This window comes from Natator depressus, chromosome 8, assembly GCF_965152275.1.
Source record: "Natator depressus isolate rNatDep1 chromosome 8, rNatDep2.hap1, whole genome shotgun sequence".
Lineage (NCBI taxonomy): Eukaryota > Metazoa > Chordata > Testudines > Cheloniidae > Natator > Natator depressus.
In genome coordinates this window covers 73,740,215-73,760,607 of record NC_134241.1, presented here as the reverse complement: position 1 = coordinate 73,760,607, position 20,393 = coordinate 73,740,215, and the positions used below count along the sequence as shown (strand labels likewise).

At 42.7% G+C, this 20,393-nt stretch overlaps 1 protein-coding gene across 6 annotated transcripts in view; it reads right to left on the bottom strand.

The window, feature by feature from the left end:
- The window catches only part of EVI5 (ecotropic viral integration site 5), a 152,007-nt gene that overhangs the window by 13,449 nt on the left and 118,165 nt on the right, over positions 1-20,393 (bottom strand). For 3 of the 6 annotated variants that reach the window (XM_074961319.1, XM_074961323.1, XM_074961321.1), the window contains one exon: positions 6,523-7,754. The exons of 1 other annotated variant lie outside the window; for it this stretch is intronic. In XM_074961319.1, coding sequence (XP_074817420.1) covers positions 7,443-7,754 — 312 coding nt within the window. In that variant the 3' untranslated portion in view covers positions 6,523-7,442. Of the gene's footprint in view, positions 1-6,521; positions 7,755-20,393 lie in introns of those variants that run through there. 2 more of the 6 variants (XM_074961322.1, XM_074961320.1) reach the window with 2 other exon arrangements.

Here is a 20,393-nt window from a genome sequence, read left to right as displayed (position 1 = left end):
GGATCCCTGTTATGGCCTCTGTCCTTCATGCCCTGGGAGATTTTGACAAAGGTTTTGGCATTTCGAAAACTGGAACGGAGTTCTGATAGCACGGATTCCTCTCCCCATAGAGCGATCAGATCCCGTACCTGCCGTTCAGTCCATGCTGGAGCTCTTTTGCGATTCTGGGACTCCATCATGGTCACCTCTGCTGATGAGCTCTGCATGGTCACCTCTGCTGATGAGCTCTGCATGGTCACCTGCAGCTTGCCACGCTGGCCAAACAGGAAATGAGATTCAAAAGTTTGCGGTTCTTTTCCTGTCTACCTGGCCAGTGCATCTGAGTTGAGAGTGCTGTCCAGAGCGGTCACAATGGAGCACTCTGGGATAGCTCCCGGAGGCCAATACCGTCGAATTGTGTCCACAGTACCCCAAATTCGACCCGGCAAGGCCGATTTAAGCGCTAATCCACTTGTCAGGGGTGGAGTAAGGAAATCGATTTTAAGAGCCCTTTAAGTCGAAATAAAGGGCTTCATTGTGTGGACGGGTGCAGGTTTACATCGATTTAACGCTGCTAAATTCAACCTAAAGTCCTAATGTAGACCAGGGCTTAATGTTTTATACATTGTCTGAATCTGGTCTTCAAGTCTGGCTCAATGACTCTTCAAGGGGCAATTGAATGTTCAAATTATTTCATCAGTAAAAGAGTAACTTTTGAAGAGGAAGCATTTAGATATGCTCCCTTTTTTAAATTTAGGCCTTATTTTCCTTACATTCCTTTGGGTTCCTCTAGCTTAAAAACACAAATATTGCACTGGCTTCAAATTTTATCCAGAAATTTGTCTTCAGTACATCTCAGATTTAGGGTGGTTTTTTTAAAACTTAAACCAGAAAAATAAATGCATTTCTTGCAAATCCATACAATCAAATTGAAGCCTTAACCTATCTGAAAACTTACAGCAGTTTAATTAAGAACTTATCTGCACAGGCATTGCACCATTTTAAATAATTTCAAGTACTGATTTAGTTAAACTGGTGCAGTGCCCTTTGTGAATACTCTTTAATCACTTTAACTCTGATGTATAGCAGTTTAGTCTGGCTAAATCAATATAATTCCAGTTTCAAGTAGTAGGTGTCTAGTGACACAGTTGCACTGGTTTAACTGTTTAGAAGAGCTGATGCTGGCAGGAAGAGGAAAGTATTTGGAGGAGTCTACAGCTATGGTGCAGTCTTTGATTGAAGATTCACATCCACAATTTGTCAAGTCAGTCCGCAGTCCAGGAATACTCTTGGATTCCTCGGTTGACACTGGGCTCACACATTGCAATGGCCATGTGCAACACTTTTTAACCATCTCTGGTTGTCTAGGAGACTCTGTCCCATTTTGGCAGACAAAGACCTGACCTCAATCATTCCTGCTTTCTTCACCTCTTGGCTGGAGTACAGCAATGTGATATACTTAGGCATGAAAGCTTCAACACTTAGGAAACTCCAACAGTATACAACACCACAGCACGTCTCCTCAGCCACACAGGCTACGGTGAGCAAATCACACCTGTCCTCTGCTCCCTGCACTGGCTTCCCACAGAATATCAAATCAAGTTCAAAGATTTGGGCCTTATTGTCAAAGTGCTCCATGGCCTGGGCCCAGGACACCTAAAAGAGAGTCTATAGCTCTGGGATGAAGACCGCGGTTAATAACTTCACTTCTCTGGTACAATGGAAAGTTCAACAATAAGAGTAAAGCTCCTCTGTGTGGGAGACGGAATCTTCTTGGAGGGTGGTCAGAGACTGGAATGAACTTACTCAGGAACTAAAGACCATCACAAACCTGACCACTTTCTGCTCCAAGTGAAAGGCACATTTCTGTGACCACGCCTTCTCCAATACAAACATATAGCAACAGGTACATTTATTTATTTAAAAAAAAAAACAAAACAAGAAAACTCCAATCCCTATCAAAATCCAACACTACTAACACAAGTGTCTCCCTCTGGAGCGAGGATGAGAGAACAAAATGCTCAATAGATGTGTAATCATATTGCTTAATGCACTACTGGAAGGTGCTCAGAGTATGTCTACACTGCAGTCAAAAACCTGCCGCACGGAGTCTCAAAGCCCAGGGCAGCTGACTGGGGCTCAGGCTATGGGGCTAAAAACAGCAGGGTAGGTAGCCAGGCTTTGGCTGGAGCCTGGCTCTGAGACTTCCCCCCCGCCCCACACACACACAGGGTCTCGGAGCCCAGGCTCCAGTCCGAGCAAGCCTCTAACATGGCTGTTTTTGACCCAGCAGCCCAAGTCCACTGACCCAACTATGGCTGTGCAGCAGGTCTTTTACCGCAGTATAGACACTCTCCAATACGAGTGATAAGAGCAGTATAAGAATCTATAGCACACATACCTTTAGATATGCTGATATGTAGATAAGACCATTAAAGAACATGATGAGCACAAACAACTATTTTTGTCAACAAATAGTTAAGTGTCTTTGCTAGTCCAGGACCTAAAAAAATTATAGGAAAATGTTTCTGGCCCTCACAGTTCGGAAGAAACCCTTGAAGAAGTGATCCAGGTGTAACAGTCTCTCAAATATAAATCCTAGACCAAGGGTAAAGAACAGACTCTGAGTAACAGTGTGTTAGTAAAAAATTAACATTCATACATTTAAAAAATGGTTTAGGCCACAGATATTGCTACAATATAGCATTGGGGTAGTTCTGCTGTAAAAAGTGTTAGATCCCCAACAGGAGAAAGCTTTAAAAAGCACTCAGGTTTTTTTGGCCAGTGCTCAAAAGCTTTAGGCTTCCAAATTCTCCCAAATTCATGTGAAAAATTTATAGAACTGGAAGGGACCTCAAGAAGTCATCTAGACCAGTCCCCTGCATTCAAGCAGGACTAAGTATTATCTAGACCAGCGTTTCTCAAATTGGGGTCTGCAAGGGTATGCTGGGGCGGGGGGGGGGGTCAGTGGGCTCCGCTGATCAACTCCTCCCCCTCTCTCCCAGCACTTCCTGCATGCTCGGGAGTAGCTGCTCAGCGGCGTGTAGGAGGCACTAGGAGGGAGGGGGAGGCACACGGAGGTGCGCTCAGAGGATGAGCGGAATCATGTCCAGGGCTGCTGGCCCCCGCTGATCAACTCCTCCTCCTCCTCCCTCCCAGTACCTCCTGCATGCTGCAGAACAGCTGTTCCCCACCGTGCAGGAGGCACTGGAAGGGAAGGTGAGGAGTTGATCAGTGGGGCCGGTGGACCCCTGGAATACCCTCGGTTCCCTGGCGTTCTCTCTCATTTTCACTGGCACTCGCCATATTAGATGTCTAATCGCTACTCAGCTTTTTGGTGAAAAAAAAAAAAAAGGTCATTTAACACTTCTGTCATTTCCACATTTTCTGTTATTGTTTCCCCATCTCTCACTGAATAACGGGCCTACCCTGTCCTTGGTTTTCCTCTTGCTTCTAATGTATTTGTAGAATGTTTTGTTACATTTTATATGTCTAGCTAGTTTAATCTCATTTTGTGCCTTGGCCTTTCTAATTTTGTCCTGCTTGTTTATATTCATCCTTTGTAATTTGACCTAATTTCCCCTTTTTGTAGGATTCTTTTTTAATTTCAGATAATTGAAGATCGCCTGATTAAGCCATGATGTTCTCTTGCCATACCTCCAGTCTTTCCTGTACAGTGGGATAGTTTGCTCTTGTGCCCTTAATAATGTCTCTTTGAAAAACTGCCAACTCTCAAACTGTTTTTCCCCTTAGACTTGCTTCCCAAGGTATCTTACTTACCAACTCCCTGAGTTTGATAAAGTCTGCCTTCTTGAAATCCATTTTGTTAACTGTGCTGTGTTCCCTCCCATCTTTCCTTAGAATCACGAAATCTATCATTTCATGATCACGTTCACCCAAGCGGCCTTTCACTTTTAAATTCTCAACCAGTGCTTTCCTATTTGACAAAATCAAACCTAGAACAGCCTCTCTCCTAGTGGCTTTCTCCACCTTCTGAAATAAAAAACTGTCTCCAATACATTCCAAAAACTTGTTGGATAATCTGTGCCCTGCTGTGTTATTTTCCCCTGGTAGATGTCTGAGTAGTTGAAGTCCCCCATTACCATCAAGTCCTGTGCTTTGCATGATATTGTCCTTATAGAAAAAGAAAGCCTTATCCACCCCCTCTTCCTGGTTAGGTGGTCTGTAGTAGAGACGCCAACCCTGACATCACCCTTGGTTTTTTTTTTTTTTTTTTTTACCCTTTTTAGTCTTACCCAGAGACATTCAACAAGTCTGTCTCCTATTTCCATCCAGTCAAAGTGTATACATTTTTTATATAAAAGGCAACACCACTTTTTTCCCCCACCTATCCTTCCTGAGCAAGCTGTACCCTGCCACACCAATATTCCAGCCTGTATGCATCATCCCACCAAGTCTCGGTGATGCCAGCTGTGTCATAGTTGTGTTTATTAACTAGCATTTCTAGTTCTTCCTGCTTATTTCCCATATTTCTTGCATTAGTATACAGACATCTAAGATACTGATTTGATTTCCGCCCTGTGTTCTGTAGTCTCAGAGTGCCAAAGAGGAAAAAAGCATTTTCACCCCCCCGATATGAAATATAACTTAAGCGGAGGAGACTGATTGTTTCACTGGCTCCCCAGCACTGCATCTCTTTCTCAGCCTGACTCTTGGTCTGGTCCTCAGTCCCAACACTAAATTTATACACCCACCCACCCCATTTATCATTTAATTTGCTCATATTTATAATTTTCCAGTCTAATGTATGGTAAGATCTCAATTTTAAGAGAATTATTAAATAAGGGCCCAATGGCAGGTCAGTTAAGGTTGTGCACTGTAGTACAGTCAGCTATTGTGTAGAATTCAGCTATTTGGATCAGGCTTAAACCTTGCTAGTACTCTCTCACTGATAGTTTGATAATGAAATGGAAAGCAGCAGCATGAATAAAACAATCTAGGCTATTAACATGTATAAAAACAAAGTTCAGGAAACAGCCCTTACCAATTAGGCTCATTCACTATCACTGGGGCAGTCAGGCAGTTATTGCAAGATCATAACACTTTGCTGTTCAAACAAAAAAAGATTTTACAACCATCCTCTAACTGAATTTTGCTCCTGCCACTTAATGCAGAATATTACCTTTAAGAGAGACTTGCAGCTGGTATGGATAGGCAAAGAATAATTTGTCATCTATCCACATGGGTGCCAATGATCCAGGTGCAAACAAAGGTGGACAGATGCTTATTAGGGGAAAATAAGGCAACTATCACCTAAACGTTAGTAAGCAAGAGAGCTCAAATTATTTTTGCTTTGTGACATTTCTAGCAGGGTTCAGGTGTTAAAACAGTAAATGTTTATTGCAATAGGGTGAAACTTCATGTGTGATGAGAAATATATTGTCACAGATAAAGTTAATGTACACCCCCAAAAATAACTGAGGCAAAGACCAGGTGTAGCAGGAGCTCAAGTAGTAGCTAACTTTGAAGGTGTCACCTGCTCATTTTATGGTCAGTTATTGCCTGGATATGATCGACATAGGAGAGAGAGTGTGGCAAAGATGCCCAAAGCTCACTTCTTTCATGGAGCTGGTTTCCTTTAAATGGTCAGGTTCTCTAACTAGTTTAACTCACTAAGTGAAAAAGGATCCTGTGTTGGCCTCATCCAAAAAGACTAGGAATCTTCAAAATTAAAAGCCAAGGAAATGTAAGTGCCCAATACAGGACTTGGAGACTAGGGCTCCAGTTCAGCAAGGTCCTTAAGAATGTGCCTAACTCAACACACTGGTAGTGCCATTGAAGCTCATAAGCATACGCCTAACTCTAAGTACATGCTTAAATACCTAGATGAACTTTAATATTTCTAGAGAAAGCAAGCTTGTGCCATAACCTTGCAGTATCATTTAATTCCTTTCAAATCACAAGCCGTCTAGCTGCTAATATTAACAGTACATACTTCCATGGAATTTGTAACTGAGGAGAATGGCAGTGATACATTTATGTCAAGAAATATTCTGGGCTAGCGAGTGTCTGAGACTAGTGTCTCAAATGCTGTGCAGGACGAAGTAGCAAGTCAGTTTGCTCGAAAGGCCTTGGAAAGGACAGGAAGAATTTGAGATCTAATCAGGGCTTCATTTAGGGGTGAGGAAAGAGACAGGAATGACCAGTCACCCAGCATGCATTCACTCCATGTCATTGCTCCGTATTAAATCATGTGCATCTTCATTAGATGCACGAAGATTAGCTTTTTGGTTCTTAGATATTCTTATAATGAAATTCCTCAGAATAACTCAATATAGATATCTTTGAACAATCCTTCATTTGAACGGTAGTTAATTTAAAACCAGATAAAAATACTTTCCATCTTTATCTGAACTACTCTCTGGATCCGCACTGTGCAATCACCTATAGAATCTCTAGGATACAGACGTTAGTTATTACTAAGCAATACGTGCCACAACAAGTGTTAAATCATGAAAAATTTATTATAGTTTTTTATATATATATGAAGTTAAAAGTTCAGTCATTAGTGTTTGTGAAAAAGCATTTTAGTTAGACATGAACCTGCTAGTGTCAGTAGCTAAACAGAGATTAAATGTAAGATGAGTGTTTTGCCTCAATTTTGTAACTCACTATCAATATGCATATACAGAATTCATCTTCCTGTTAGAATGCCAAGAATAGTCATTTTGCAACATTTACATTCCTCATATTAAATGTGTAATATACATATTCAGCTTGCTGCAGAGAGATATAAACATGTACAAAATAAACATTATTGTAGTTAACATACTTTGACCAGGTTTTTTTTTTTTTTTATTAGCAACAAATCAAAAGCAGATGCACAAAAATTAGAAGTCAGAATGATTTTAAAAACCTTTTGGACATTTGTGACCATTAATTTGTATTTAAAAACAGAAGAAATAAAGGCTTGTGTTTGGAGCCTTTTATGGGTCTCCAATAATAGTTATTTTTAATTAAAACCAAACAGTCAAACAACAAAAAATAATCAGACACCATGATCAGCCAGTCTGCTAACGTCCATCTTGATCACAAATGGATAACAATGTAAAAAGAACACATTTGTTCACGGAGTATAAAATATTGCACAAGAGCAGTTTCTTTTGAAGAAAAGATTTCCCAAGTTTAGGAACTGCAAAATTGTTATGCATTTAAAGAAATTATATATTTGCATTTTCTAAAACAAGGAACAATCAGTAATACTGTTAGAAGTGTCATCCATCAACTTCTTCCCAACCTACTCTCTAGTATGTCAGTGATGACAATTTGGCAAAGGTAGAAGGCAAACAGTAAAGTGTGTATACATATATACATATATTATATATAAAATATGTCAGACAAGCCACAATAGCTATCTAATCCAAGAGCTGGGCATTTTTAGTCATTTGACAACCTAACCCTTAAGAGAATGCTGAAGTCTTAGATGCTAGTCACAGTGATGATCACACAGTAGTAGAGTAGGATTCCAGTCTTTGCTGGTTCTTTCGCTTTGGAATAATCTTGTCCGTATCCCCAGTATCTAGGACACAGTCTTCAGTATCACTGTCACTGCTATCTATCACAGGTGGGTCCAAAGTCATCTGTCCAGTCCTTCTGTGTAAATGAAAATGGACCCCACCCTCCTGTATGGAGTTACTTATAAAATCTTCATCAGAAGAATGAAATGACTCATCTCCTATCAAATGGTTGACAATGTGAATCCCATCAAAAGTGGGTTGGTCTGAGAAGCCTTTCTGGCCTTTTAGGCATCTGATCTGTTAAAAACAAGAGTTAACATTTAATCACAGATGAAGAGTCCAGCAATAGGAATAAAAACAACATGTTTGAGAAATAAAGTATCCTTGACATTCAGTGATTTCTAAATGCAAGCAGGACCAAGATTGCCAAGAGTTACTAAAGTTTGAATATCCAAGAAGAGAAACTTCAGAAAGGGGTTGAGTGCACTTTTTGAAATCAGGCCCTTTAGGGTGTTTCAGGTTTGGTACCAAAAAGCACTAATCGTACTCCTGAAAATTTTAAACTGTATGTACAAGTTCCTCTGGTTACTGAGGCTAAATCTTGTGTCTTTGGACATCCCCACAGAGAAAATACTACAGCTGTGGGATTTCAGGTAGCCCTATTTATTACTCGACAGTCAGTACTTCTCTGTATTTCCTTTTGTGTATTATCTCAGGAAGGGTTTTTTGTGCTTGTCATCTAATTTGAAAAAAAAAAACAAGGAGAAAAGCTGTTGGGGGGGCGATTGCCAAATGTTTTGTGGAAGAGCAAGTAAACAGCATTCAAGAGCAATAAAATCGGTTCTCTCCACCTTGAAAGATAAAGAGCATCATTTCTCCCCACCCACTCAACCTCCAATGAACCACAGCATGAAGGTTTTAACCTGCATTCTTACTCTGAAACTTACCTTTCCTCTCAGTAGAACAGACTACTCTCAATTTTAAAGAGAAAAGTCTTACAAAACAAAACTGGTTGGGACACAGGTAAAGTGTACTTAGTATTTGCATTTAAAGTACACTGAACTTTAGTGATAAGCTAGCTACTATGACCACAGGTTTAAGCTACTCTGAAGGAAGAAAAAAAAACACCTTAATGCTGAGCAAGTCACATAACTTAGTGAAACTAATCTTAGCTGTTGGAAGATGCCTGAGATTAATTCTTAGAATTTCACCTGAACAAGCAAACTCATGCAGGGGTCAGTCATACATTTTGCTAAGATTGTGATAGTAATATAGTTACATGCTTTTAAGTAGACGCATCTGCAGGCACCTGTGTCTGCGTGACACAGCCAACTGGGGCTGAGCAAGCCAGTTGGTGGAAAATACAGAAGTGGCCAAAACCTTGCGCCATCCCAAACCCTGAACTTGAGTCTGGATAAGCAGCCTCTCCTTAGGATCTTTCTATCCTCCAATACCAGCCAATTCTGCATAGCGTATGAAGCAGTCACTTTAAAAAACCTGGAAGATAGATTTTATCCTGCAAAGTTTAGCTTCACATCTTGGGGCTGCCATTCTGGATTCACTTCTTTGAGCAATGAAAACTGTTTTGGAAGCTTGAAGTCCCAAAGCCTATTTGAACTTGATAAAAATGTGAATATTGCTATTTAACCCTATATGACCTGAAGTGAAATGTCAGTGCACTAACCTACTGCAAAACCTGGACTTTTCCACAATAGAATAAAAAATAGCAAGTTTTAATGTAAAACAGAAAACATTCCAGTACAATTTGTTGGTTTTTAACTGAAGAAAGTAAAAAATAATCTGAATTGTACTATCATCGAATTTCATTCTTTTCTAGAAATGAGCGACTGTTAGAAAACTGAAATCCTTAAAACAGCTACCGTTCAAGAGATAACTTTAAGGGTATCGCTGTCCAAAATTCAAGGCAGTGCATAACATCAGCGCGAAAGAAGTGCTTAGATACTTACTACTCAGTAGGCTTACGAGCTATAGGTCTGTAGATGCGCGTTACCAAAGCATACATTGCACAGATCCTCTAGTCCTTCCCTTTGCCCAGTGATTTGCTATGGACTGAAGGCTTACTCGGTATGTGTAAAATTTAAAATTCAGCACGACATGCCTGTGCTCTGAGGGGATCAGATGCCACAGTAGCTAGTACCAATTTAAGAAACTAAATGGATAGTACCTTTTAATTTGAGGATCTACAGAACCATAAAGCTCTTTACAAGATGTAGTGAACCAAGGTGCAGCACATCTGACAGGTAAGCCATATTCTCTAGTTTATAATTTGGGAAAATGAAACAGATAGAAATTAAGTGATTTGTTAAGGTCATGAAGTCCAGGCAAGAGCCAGGAATTAAACATAGGTTTTCCAGTCCCATCTGTGACCATAAGATCACTTCCTCTGGGAGGAAAGAGGGTTAGCCCTTCAAGGACAGCCCAGATTGAGTAGGAGCTGGAGTTACATCCCTGGGGCACGGCACAGCCGTTGCCAGGCAGTGGAGCCCTTCTTTGTGAGGGAGGTCACCATTGGTTAAATCCCAGTCATCCTTTCAAGTGCTGTGATTGGCTTTTCTGCCCACAAAGACGTTCATTTTTCATCTCTCTCCTCTGCTCCATTTTTAGAAGACTGGGTGGTTGCTTCATGCAGTGGTTCTGTGGGGGCTCTGGCCTGATCAGGCTTGGGAATACAAGAGGTCTGGTAGACCCACAAACATTAGGAGGGAGGCCTTTAATAGTTTATGGTGACAGTAGCTTTACCCACACTTTCACTGCTGCCTAGACAGGCTGCCTTTAGGAGATCAAAGTTGTAGCCACATGACCAAAAAAAGACCGTCTCCACCTTTGCCCCCTCTGTGCCATTCACAAAGCTAGTTGCATCAAGAACAGAACCTCAGTAGTTGACAGTATTTGCTTACATAAGCCTTCTCATGTAAGAAGCCATAAATTAGAAACTTTTTGAAAACAGAATGCATGCTTAGAGTTTAGAATCATAGAATATCAGGGTTGGAAGGGACCCCAGAAGGTCATCTAGTCCAACCCCCTGCTCGAAGCAGGACCAATTCCCAGTTAAATCCCAGCCAGGGCTTTGTCAAGCCTGACCTTAAAAACCTCTAAGGAAGGAGATTCTACCACCTCCCTAGGTAACGCATTCCAGTGTTTCACCACCCTCTTAGTGAAAAAGTTTTTCCTAATATCCAATCTAAACCTCCCCCATTGCAACTTGAGACCATTACTCCTCGTTCTGTCATCTGCTACCATTGAGAACAGTCTAGAGCCATCCTCTTTGGAACCCCCTTTCAGGTAGTTGAAAGCAGCTATCAAATCCCCCCTCATTCTTCTCTTCTGCAGACTAAACAATCCCAGCTCCCTCAGCCTCTCTTCATAAGTCATGTGCTCTAGACCCCTAATCATTTTTGTTGCCCTTCGCTGGACTCTCTCCAATTTATCCACATCCTTCTTGTAGTGTGGGGCCCAAAACTGGACACAGTACTCCAGATGAGGCCTCACCAGTGTCGAATAGAGGGGAACGATCACATCCCTCGTTCTGCTCGCTATGCCCCTACTTATACATCCCAAAATGCCATTGGCCTTCTTGGCAACAAGGGCACACTGTTGACTCATATCCAGCTTCTCGTCCACTGTCACCCCTAGGTCCTTTTCCGCAGAACTGCTGCCTAGCCATTCGGTCCCTAGTCTGTAGCGGTGCATTGGATTCTTCCATCCTAAGTGCAGGACCCTGCACTTATCCTTATTGAACCTCATCAGATTTCTTTTGGCCCAATCCTCCAATTTGTCTAGGTCCTTCTGTATCCTATCCCTCCCCTCCAGCGTATCTACCACTCCTCCCAGTTTAGTATCATCTGCAAATTTGCTGAGAGTGCAATCCACACCATCCTCCAGATCATTTATGAAGATATTGAACAAAACCGGCCCCAGGACCGACCCCTGGGGCACTCCACTTGACACCGGCTGCCAACTAGACATGGAGCCATTGATCACTACCCGTTGAGCCCGACAATCTAGCCAGCTTTCTACCCACCTTACAGTACATTCATCTAGCCCATACTTCCTTAACTTGCTGACAAGAATACTGTGGGAGACCGTGTCAAAAGCTTTGCTAAAGTCAAGAAACAATACATCCACTGCTTTCCCTTCATCCACAGAACCAGTAATCTCATCATAAAAGGCGATTAGATTAGACAGGCATGACCTTCCCTTGGTGAATCCATGCTGACTGTTCCTGATCACTTTCCTCTCATGTAAGTGCTTCAGGATTGATTCTTTGAGGACCTGCTCCATGATTTTTCCAGGGACTGAGGTGAGGCTGACCGGCCTGTAGTTCCCAGGATCCTCCTTCTTCCCTTTTTTAAAGATTGGCACTACATTAGCCTTTTTCCAGTCATCCGGGACTTCCCCCGTTCGCCACGAGTTTTCAAAGATAATGGCCAAGGGCTCTGCAATCACAGCCGCCAATTCCTTCAGCACTCTCGGATGTAACTCGTCCGGCCCCATGGACTTGTGCACGTCCAGCTTTTCTAAATAGTCCCTAACCACCTCTATCTCCACAGAGGGCTGGCCATCTCTTCCCCATTCTGTGATGCCCAGCGCAGCAGTCTGGGAGCTGACCTTGTTATTACCTTGTTTATGATTACAAACATTGTCAAAGGCTAATGGAACTTACATTTATTAATTCAGAGCAGTTTGAGAGAAGACAGGCATGTAATATTAACCATTGTGTCACTGGACTTTGGCAATACGCTCTTACCTGAAGCTGACTGCCTCATCAAGCCATGCATGAAGGGAAGAGACAGCAAAGAGATTTTCAGGTTTTAGTACAATTCAGTTTTTCCATATTAAAGGTAGCAAAATGAAGGGTGTGGACATAAGCGCTCACACAGATCATATTTTTAAGATACCCCCTTTATATCTGTTTGAAGCTATTAAGGAAACATTTCTAAACATTAGAATGTCAGCCTACAGTAAATTTTAAAGGAAAAGATGCAATGAAAAAATGCTAGATTAATATTCTGATACTGGTAAGACTGTGAGAGAGATTATGGCACAGAAGGGAGGCAATCATTTCCATTTCTTTTGAAGACTTTAGAAACCACAGTTCTAAAGCAGTCAAGAACTATACTTTATGTTACACATAAAAATGCTTGCCTAGCAGAGTCAAGCCACTCAGTAGTGATTACTAATACCGTTCTATAGTCTGGAAATTGGATCAAAGCATGGGCACTCTTTGGATTCAAGGTAGGAAAACAAATTATTCGTATTAAATCCATATGGGGGAAAAAATCAATACCGGATTATGCAAATCTTATTACAACAGGAACAGTCTGAAGAAATCAAAGCCCTTTTTTGTTCTGGACCCGAGTAAGATTTCCTGATTATAAAACAGACATGAGTCAAAAGAAAACTAAACTGTTACTGAAACTATATGCTAACCACTACATCTAATTAGAGCAGAGAACGTCATTAACATTGTAAGTGAATACTGTAAGAGAATCTAACAGAAAGCTACCATCTTAGCAGCCTCATGAGGCAGATTTAGGAGTTAAAAAAACAAACCAGATTCCATTCCATTTTTTCAGTGGAAAAAAAAAACAGGCAGTTAAGTAACAATGCAAGAGCTGTCAAGTTAAATGCTATTTAAGTTAAGCATCAGTAAAAGCAACTTAATCTGAACACATAAAATTTTAAAGTTTCCTTAACTCTAATGGTGTTTTAGTGGGTTCTGAATTCTTAGTCCTCATCAGGCTCATGACTGTTGGCCTCTGCTCCCTGCTGAAACTAAAATACTGTTTAAGAATGGCAGTCCCAACCTAGAGACGGTCACTAAAGAGATACTGAAACAGTGTCAGCTCTCTATAAAAAACCTCAACAACTCCTTTACTATACCTATTCTTTAAGTAAAGATTTAACTCAAAATAAATTACGTAACACGGTACCGTAAATTGTCTGTCAACAGGGAAACAGACTTTTAAGTCTCAATTAGAACTGAAGTTCTTCTCTGTCATAAATATAAAGGGAAGGGTAACCACGTTTCCGTATACAGTGCTATAAAATCCCTCCTGGCCAGAGGCAAAACCCTTTCACCTGTAAAGGGTTAAGACGACCTCACTGGCACCTGACCCAAATCTGCAGTGAGGGGGAGACAAAGGGGTCAGTCTGTCTGTGTGATGCTTTTGCCGGGAACAAAACGCAAAAGGAACGCAACCTTACAACTCCTGTAAAGTTAGTAAGTAATCTAGCTAGAACATGCATTAGATTTTCTTTTGTTTAACGGCTGGTAAAATAAGCCGTGTCTTTTTGTAACTTAAGGTTTTGCCTAGAGGGATTCTCTATGTTTTGAATCCGATTACCCTGTAAGGTATTTACCATCCTGATTTTACAAAGGTGATTCTTTTACCTTTTCTTTAATTATAATTCTTCTTTTAAGATTGATTTTTCATTGTTCTTAAGAGCCAAGGGTTTGGGTCTGTGTTTACCTATACCAATTGGTGAGGATTCTTATCAAGCCTTCCCCAGGAAAGTGGGTGGAGGGCTTGGGGGGATATTTTGGGGGAAGACATCTCCAAGTGGGCTCTTTCCCGGTTCTTTGTTTTAAACGCTTGGTGGCAGCAGCATACGGTTCAAGGACAAGGCAAAGTTTGTACCTTGGGGAAGTTTTTAACCTAAGCTGGTAAGAATAAGCTCAGGGGGTCTTTCATGCAGGTCCCCACATCTGTACCCTAGAGTTCAGAGTGGGGAAGAAATCTTGACATAGTGGCAGAGCGGTGGGCTCATTTTGAACCAGAGATCATTTTGAACCAGAAGCACAGCAGGATTTTAAAAGGTTTTGTAAAAAGTGATTGCAGCTGTAGATTGTTCTCAGCCTACAGAAAAATCCTTTTGTTATGCCTGCTGCTCTGTCCCCCAGGCAGAGAGAGACAGCTATCAGAGAAAAAAGGTATCAGGTTACAGCACAGGAAAATTTTACATGCCAGGTTTTTTTGTTTTTGTTTTCTTTTTAACTCTCGGGTGTAAAGTTGTTAAAAACAGAGAGGTTAGGATGACAGAATGCAATGTTCAACAGAAGCTGGAATTAGCCAGATTTGAGGCTGAGGAAAGACAAAAGGAACATGAAAGATGGGTAGAACTCAGACAGATGGAAATGGAGGCCAAAGAAATGGAAGCAAAAGAAAAAGAAATGGAAGCTGCCCATAGGAGAGCTATGGAGGCCAAAGAAAAAGAAATGGAGGCAAAGAAAAAAGAGAAAGCATGCACTGGAGATGGAGAAGGCAAAGGCTCAGCAGAATATACCGAATAACCCTAACAATCCTTCCCCAACAATCCACAAATGGGAGTGATTATGTCCACAGTATGATGAATCCAGTGATATTGCTGAATATTTTTCTCACCTTTGAGAGACTGTGCACACTCCATCAAATTCCTGAAGCTCACAAGATGACCACATTGGTCTCAAAATTGACTGGAAGAGCTCTGGACATATTCAATAAGATGCCTATTGAGTAGGCTTCTAACAATGGTAAATTTAAGGATTTGCTTTTAAAACAATTTCAAGTTACACCTGAAACTTACAGAGTAAAATTTGATTATCATGCGCATTATAAAGAGAGGTTTCAAAGAGGGATGGGCTATTACCAGCAGGAGAGTGAGTTTGTATGTGTGTCTGTGGGGGGGGGGGGGAAGGGTGAGAAAACCTGGATTTGTGCTGGAAATGGCCTTCCTTGATGATCACTTTAGATAAGCTGTTAGCAGCAGGACAGTGGGGTGGGAGGAAGTTTTGTTTCATGGTCTCTGTGTGTATATAATGTCTTCTGCAGTTTCCACGATATGCTATGCATCCGATGAAGTGAGCTGTAGCTCACGAAAGCTCATGCTCAAATAAACTGGTTAGTCTCTAAGGTGCCACAAGTACTCCTTTTCTTTTTTCTTTTTACGAATACAGACTAACACGGCTGTTACTCTGAAACCTGTCAGAGTAAAATTTAGAGCCCTTAAGAGAGGGCCTGGACTAAGTAATGTGGCTTATGTAAACCAGATGAAGGTTCTGTTAGATAAATTGGTCAGAAGAATGGGTGTAACTAGCTTTGAAGGAGTGTGTGATTTGATGACTCAGGAACAATTCCTGAATATGACCAATGATGATATAAAACAGTGTTTATGGGATAAGAAAATGACTCAGCAGAAACTCTTGCTTCTTATGCTGATCAATGCAAGCAGTTCCAGACCGCCAGAGAGGCAGGGCAAATTGGAACAAAATGGGTGGAGGGAGGAGAGAGGAACAACTGTGGTCGCAGTTGGAGCAGATACCAGAAGGGACAACCTCAGACCACACCCTACTACCGGGGGCAGCCCAAGGCCCCAACTACAGCCCAAGGAACACTCCAGACACCTTATCGTCCCACCACACCGTTCTCCAGCAACCCACCTCGTCCCAGTAACCAGTCAGCTGGGCGATGTTTTAAATGTAACAAGCCGGGGCATGTAAAAGGCCAACTGCCCCAAGAACCCCAACAGATTACAGTTCATTGCACTGGAATCACACCAGAGGTCCTCAGGCCCCGATACCTCCCAGATACCCTCGGAGTGGAGGGAAACTGAGTGTGGGTGGAAAGAAGGTCACCGCATGGAGGGACACAGAAGCGCAAGTGTCGGCTATCCATACTTCCTTGTGGACCCCAAATTAATCGACCCAGAGGTCCAAGTGATGATTCAACACTTCAAGTCAAACTTTTTTGACTTGCCTACAGCCAAGTTGCCTGTCCAGTACAAGGGCTGGCCAGGAACGTGAACTTTTGCAGTCTATGATGATTATCCCATCCCTATGCTGGGGGGGAAGACTTGGCCAACCATGTGAAGCTAGCCAAGAGGGTGGGAATGGTCACCGGCAGGCAGGCTAAGCAAGCGGTCACACCTAGCTCTGTTCTGGAAACTTCTACCAGGACCCCGTCAGAGGTACTGGAACTGGACCCCATGCCAACGTCTGCAACGGCAGTAGTGGATCCAGTCCTAGAGAACCAGACAGAGCCAGTCCCAGAACCAGAACCGACAGAACAACCAGCACCAGAAGCATTGCCAGCACTGAATTCAGTACTTGCAACCCCAACACCAGAGGGCCCCACTGAACCTGCACTGGCAGCAGCAGATAACCCTACACAAGAGGCTCAGCCAGAGCCTGAACCCCAACATAGTGCACCAGCAGACACAGTCAACGGAAACAGTCCCATCACCTGCATCGCTTCCAGAGGGACCAAGCCCCGGTCCACAATCCAATGAGGAACTGATGTCTCCAGCATCAAGGGAACAGTTCCAGACCGAACAGGAAGCAGATGAAAGCCTCCAGTGAGCTTGGACGGCGGCATGGAGCAAACCACTGCTTCTCAGCTCTTCTAATCGATCCAGGTTTGTTGTAGAAAGAGGACTTTTATACAAGGAAACTCTTTCTGGTGGACACCAGGAAGACTGGCATCCTCAGACAGTTGGTAGTTCCAACTAAGTACCGGGTAAAGCTATTAAGCTTAGCCCACGATCATCCTAGTGGCCATGCTGGGGTGAACAGAACCAAAGACCATTTGGAAAAGTCGTTCCACTGGGAGGGAATGAGCAAGGATGTTTCTACCTATGTCCAGTCTTGTGAGGCGTGCCAAAGAGTGGGAAAACCCCAAGATCAGGTCAAAGCCCCTCTCCAGCCACTCCCCATCATTGAGGTTCCATTTCAGCGAGTAGCTGTGAATATTCTGGGTCCTTCTCCAAAAAAGGCATCCAGAGGAAAGCAGTACATACTGACTTTGCCACCCGATGGCCGGAAGCAGTAGCTCTAAGCACCACCAGGGCTAAAAGTGTGTGCCAGGCACTAACAGACATTTTTGCCAGGGTAGGTTGGCCCTCCAACACCCTTACAGATGCAGGAACTAATTTCCTGGCAGGAACTATGGAAAGCCTTTGGGAAGCTCATGGGGTGAACCACTTGGTTGCCACCCCTTACCACCATCAAAAAATGGCATGGTGGAGAAGTTGAATGGAACTCTGGGGGCCATGATACGTAAATTCGTAAATGAGCACTCCAATGATTGGGACCTAGTATTGCAGCAGTTGCTCTTTGCCTACAGAGCTGTACCACATCCCAGTTTAGGGTTTTCACCATTTGAACTTGTATATGGCCGCAAGGTTAAGGGGCCATTACAGTTGGTGAAGTGGCAATGGGAGGGGTTTACACCTTTTCCAGGAATTAACATTCTACAAAACACTAAAAAACTAACCAACCTACAAAACACCCTCTGAACCTCTTTAGCCCTTGCTAAAGAAAACCTAAAAGATGCTCAAAAAGAGCAAAAAGCCTGGTATGATAAACACGCCAGAGAGCGTTCCTTCAAAGTTGGGGACCAGGTCATGGTCTTAAAGGCGCTCCAGGCCCATAAAGTAGAAGTGTCTTGGGAAGGGCCATTCACGGTCCAAGAGCGCCTGGGAGCTGTTAATTATCTCATAGCATCCCCCACTTCCAACCGAAAGCTTAAGTTGTACCATATTAATTCTCTAAAGCCCTTTTATTCCAGAGAATTAAAGGTCTGTCGTTTACAGCCCAGGGAGAAGATGACACTGAGTAGCCTGAAGGTGTCTACTACAAAGGGAAAAGTGACGGTGGCGTGGAAGAGGTGAACCTCTCCATGACCCTTGGGCGTATGCAGTGACAGCAGATCAAGGAGCTGTGCACTAGCTACATGCAGACTTTCTCAGCCACCCCAGGACTGACTGAACGGGCATACCACTCCATTGACATAGGTAATGCTCACCCAATTAGAGCCCAGCCTTACTGGATGTCTCCTCAAGCTAAAACTGCTACAGAATGGGAGATCCAGGATATGCTACAGATGGGTGTAATCAGCCCCTCCCGCAGTGCATGGGCATCTCCAGTGGTTCTAGTTCCCAAACCAAATGGGGAGATAAGTTTTTGCGTGGACTCCTGTAAGCGAAATGCTGTAACTCACCTAGACAACTATCCAATGCCATGCACAGATGAACTATTGGAGAAACTGGGACGGGCCCAGTTCATCTCTACCTTGGACTTAACCAAGGGGTACTGGCAGGTACCGCTAGATGAATCCGCCAAGAAAAGGTCAGCCTTCATCACACATGTCGGGCTGTATGAATTTGATGTGCTCCCTTTTGGGCCGCAGAATGCACCCGCCACCTTCCAAAAACTTGTAGATGGTCTCCTAGTGGGATTGGGAGAACATGCAGTTGCCTACCTTGACAATGTGGCCATATTTTCGGATTCCTGGGCAGAACACCTGGAACATCTACAAAAACTCTTCAAGCGCATGAGGGAGGCAGGACTAACTGTTAAGGCTAAGAAGTATCAAATAGGCCTAAACAGAGTGACTTACCTTAGACACCAGGTGGGTCAAGGAACTATCAACCCCCTACAGGCCAAAGTGGATGCTATCCAAAAGTGGCCTGTCCCAAAGTCAAAGAAACAGGTCCAATCCTTCTTAGGCTTGGCTGGATATTACAGGCGATTTGTACCGCAATACAGCCAAATCGCCGCCCCACTGACAGACCTAATCAAAAAGAAACAGCCAAATGCAGTTCAGTGCACTGAAGAGTGTCAGAAGGCCTTTAACCAGCTTAAAGCGACACTCATGTCTGACCCTGTGCTAAGGGTCCCACACTTTGACAAACCGTTCCTAGTAACCACAGATGCGTCAGAACTTGATGTGGGAGCAGTCTTAATGCAGGAAGGACTGAATCAGGAGTTCCATCCTGTCGTGTTTCTCAGCAAGAAGCTGTCAGAGGGAAAGCCACCGGTCAGTCAGTGAAAAGGAATGTTACGCCATTGTCTATGCTCTGGAAAAGCTACGCTCATACGTTTGGGGATGGCGTTTCCACCTGCAAACCGACCATGCTGCGCTACAGTGGCTTCATACCGCCAAGGGAAATAAAAAACTTATTCGGTGGAGTTTAGCTCTCCAAGATTTTGATATCGACATACACCACATTTCAGGAGCTTCTAACAAAGTGGCTGATGCACTCTCCAGTGAAAGTTTCCCAGAATCAACTGGTCCAAATCGTCCTTAAGATGTAGGAAATGGGGTTCAATTCAATTCCCTATGCATTCCACGGCAAATTTAGTTTCCATGTATGTCAAGAAAACTAGGTTTGCCTTCTGTCACTGATCTTAGGGAGATAACTTTCAAATAAGATTGTCTCTTGCTCTTTGAGGTTTGAAAAGGCAGAAGCATATTAGTAATTAACATAATTGATAATTATAGTAAAATGATTGCTTGAAAGTTAACAGGCCATCACTTTAATAGGACATCTTTCATTTTTACAGTAATTTGCAGGGCAAGTTTCACTCAAATGCAGGATCAAATGCAAAAAATCAAGGGCAGATGTTTGAGGAGAGCTGTACAACCGGTCCTTAAATCAAGACGCTCCATAAATGAACCCAGAAATGCATATTGCACCTTTCCTCTATTAACCGACTTTCCATGTAAAGATACCAAATGAACAAATATTCTTAATACCAATTTAAAGGAAATTGTACAGTACTTTGATTCACTGCAAATACTACATGCTTTCAACTATATTGGACAGAGTTCAGGTTGTGGTTTTTATTTCAGTGACTGCATTTCCTGTTTAACTTACTTTTTAAGTTAATATTAGCAGCTGCATCCTCAAGCCAGGATATTATGCCAGGAACTTTAACTTTAAGATTAAAGTTTGTGGGAATTTACTTAGTTTTTAAGATGGTCCCTGGGTCTGTGGGACAGGAGCCTTGTTCTTACAAACTCCAGATGGTCCACAAGAAAGGGGACCCTACCAAGCTGATCATAGGAGATGCTAAGTCAAGGGAATGTCCCCTTACTCTGCTTGCCACAGTCTCCTACTAACCATGGTCCTGAAGCACTGTTCTGTGGAGAGAGT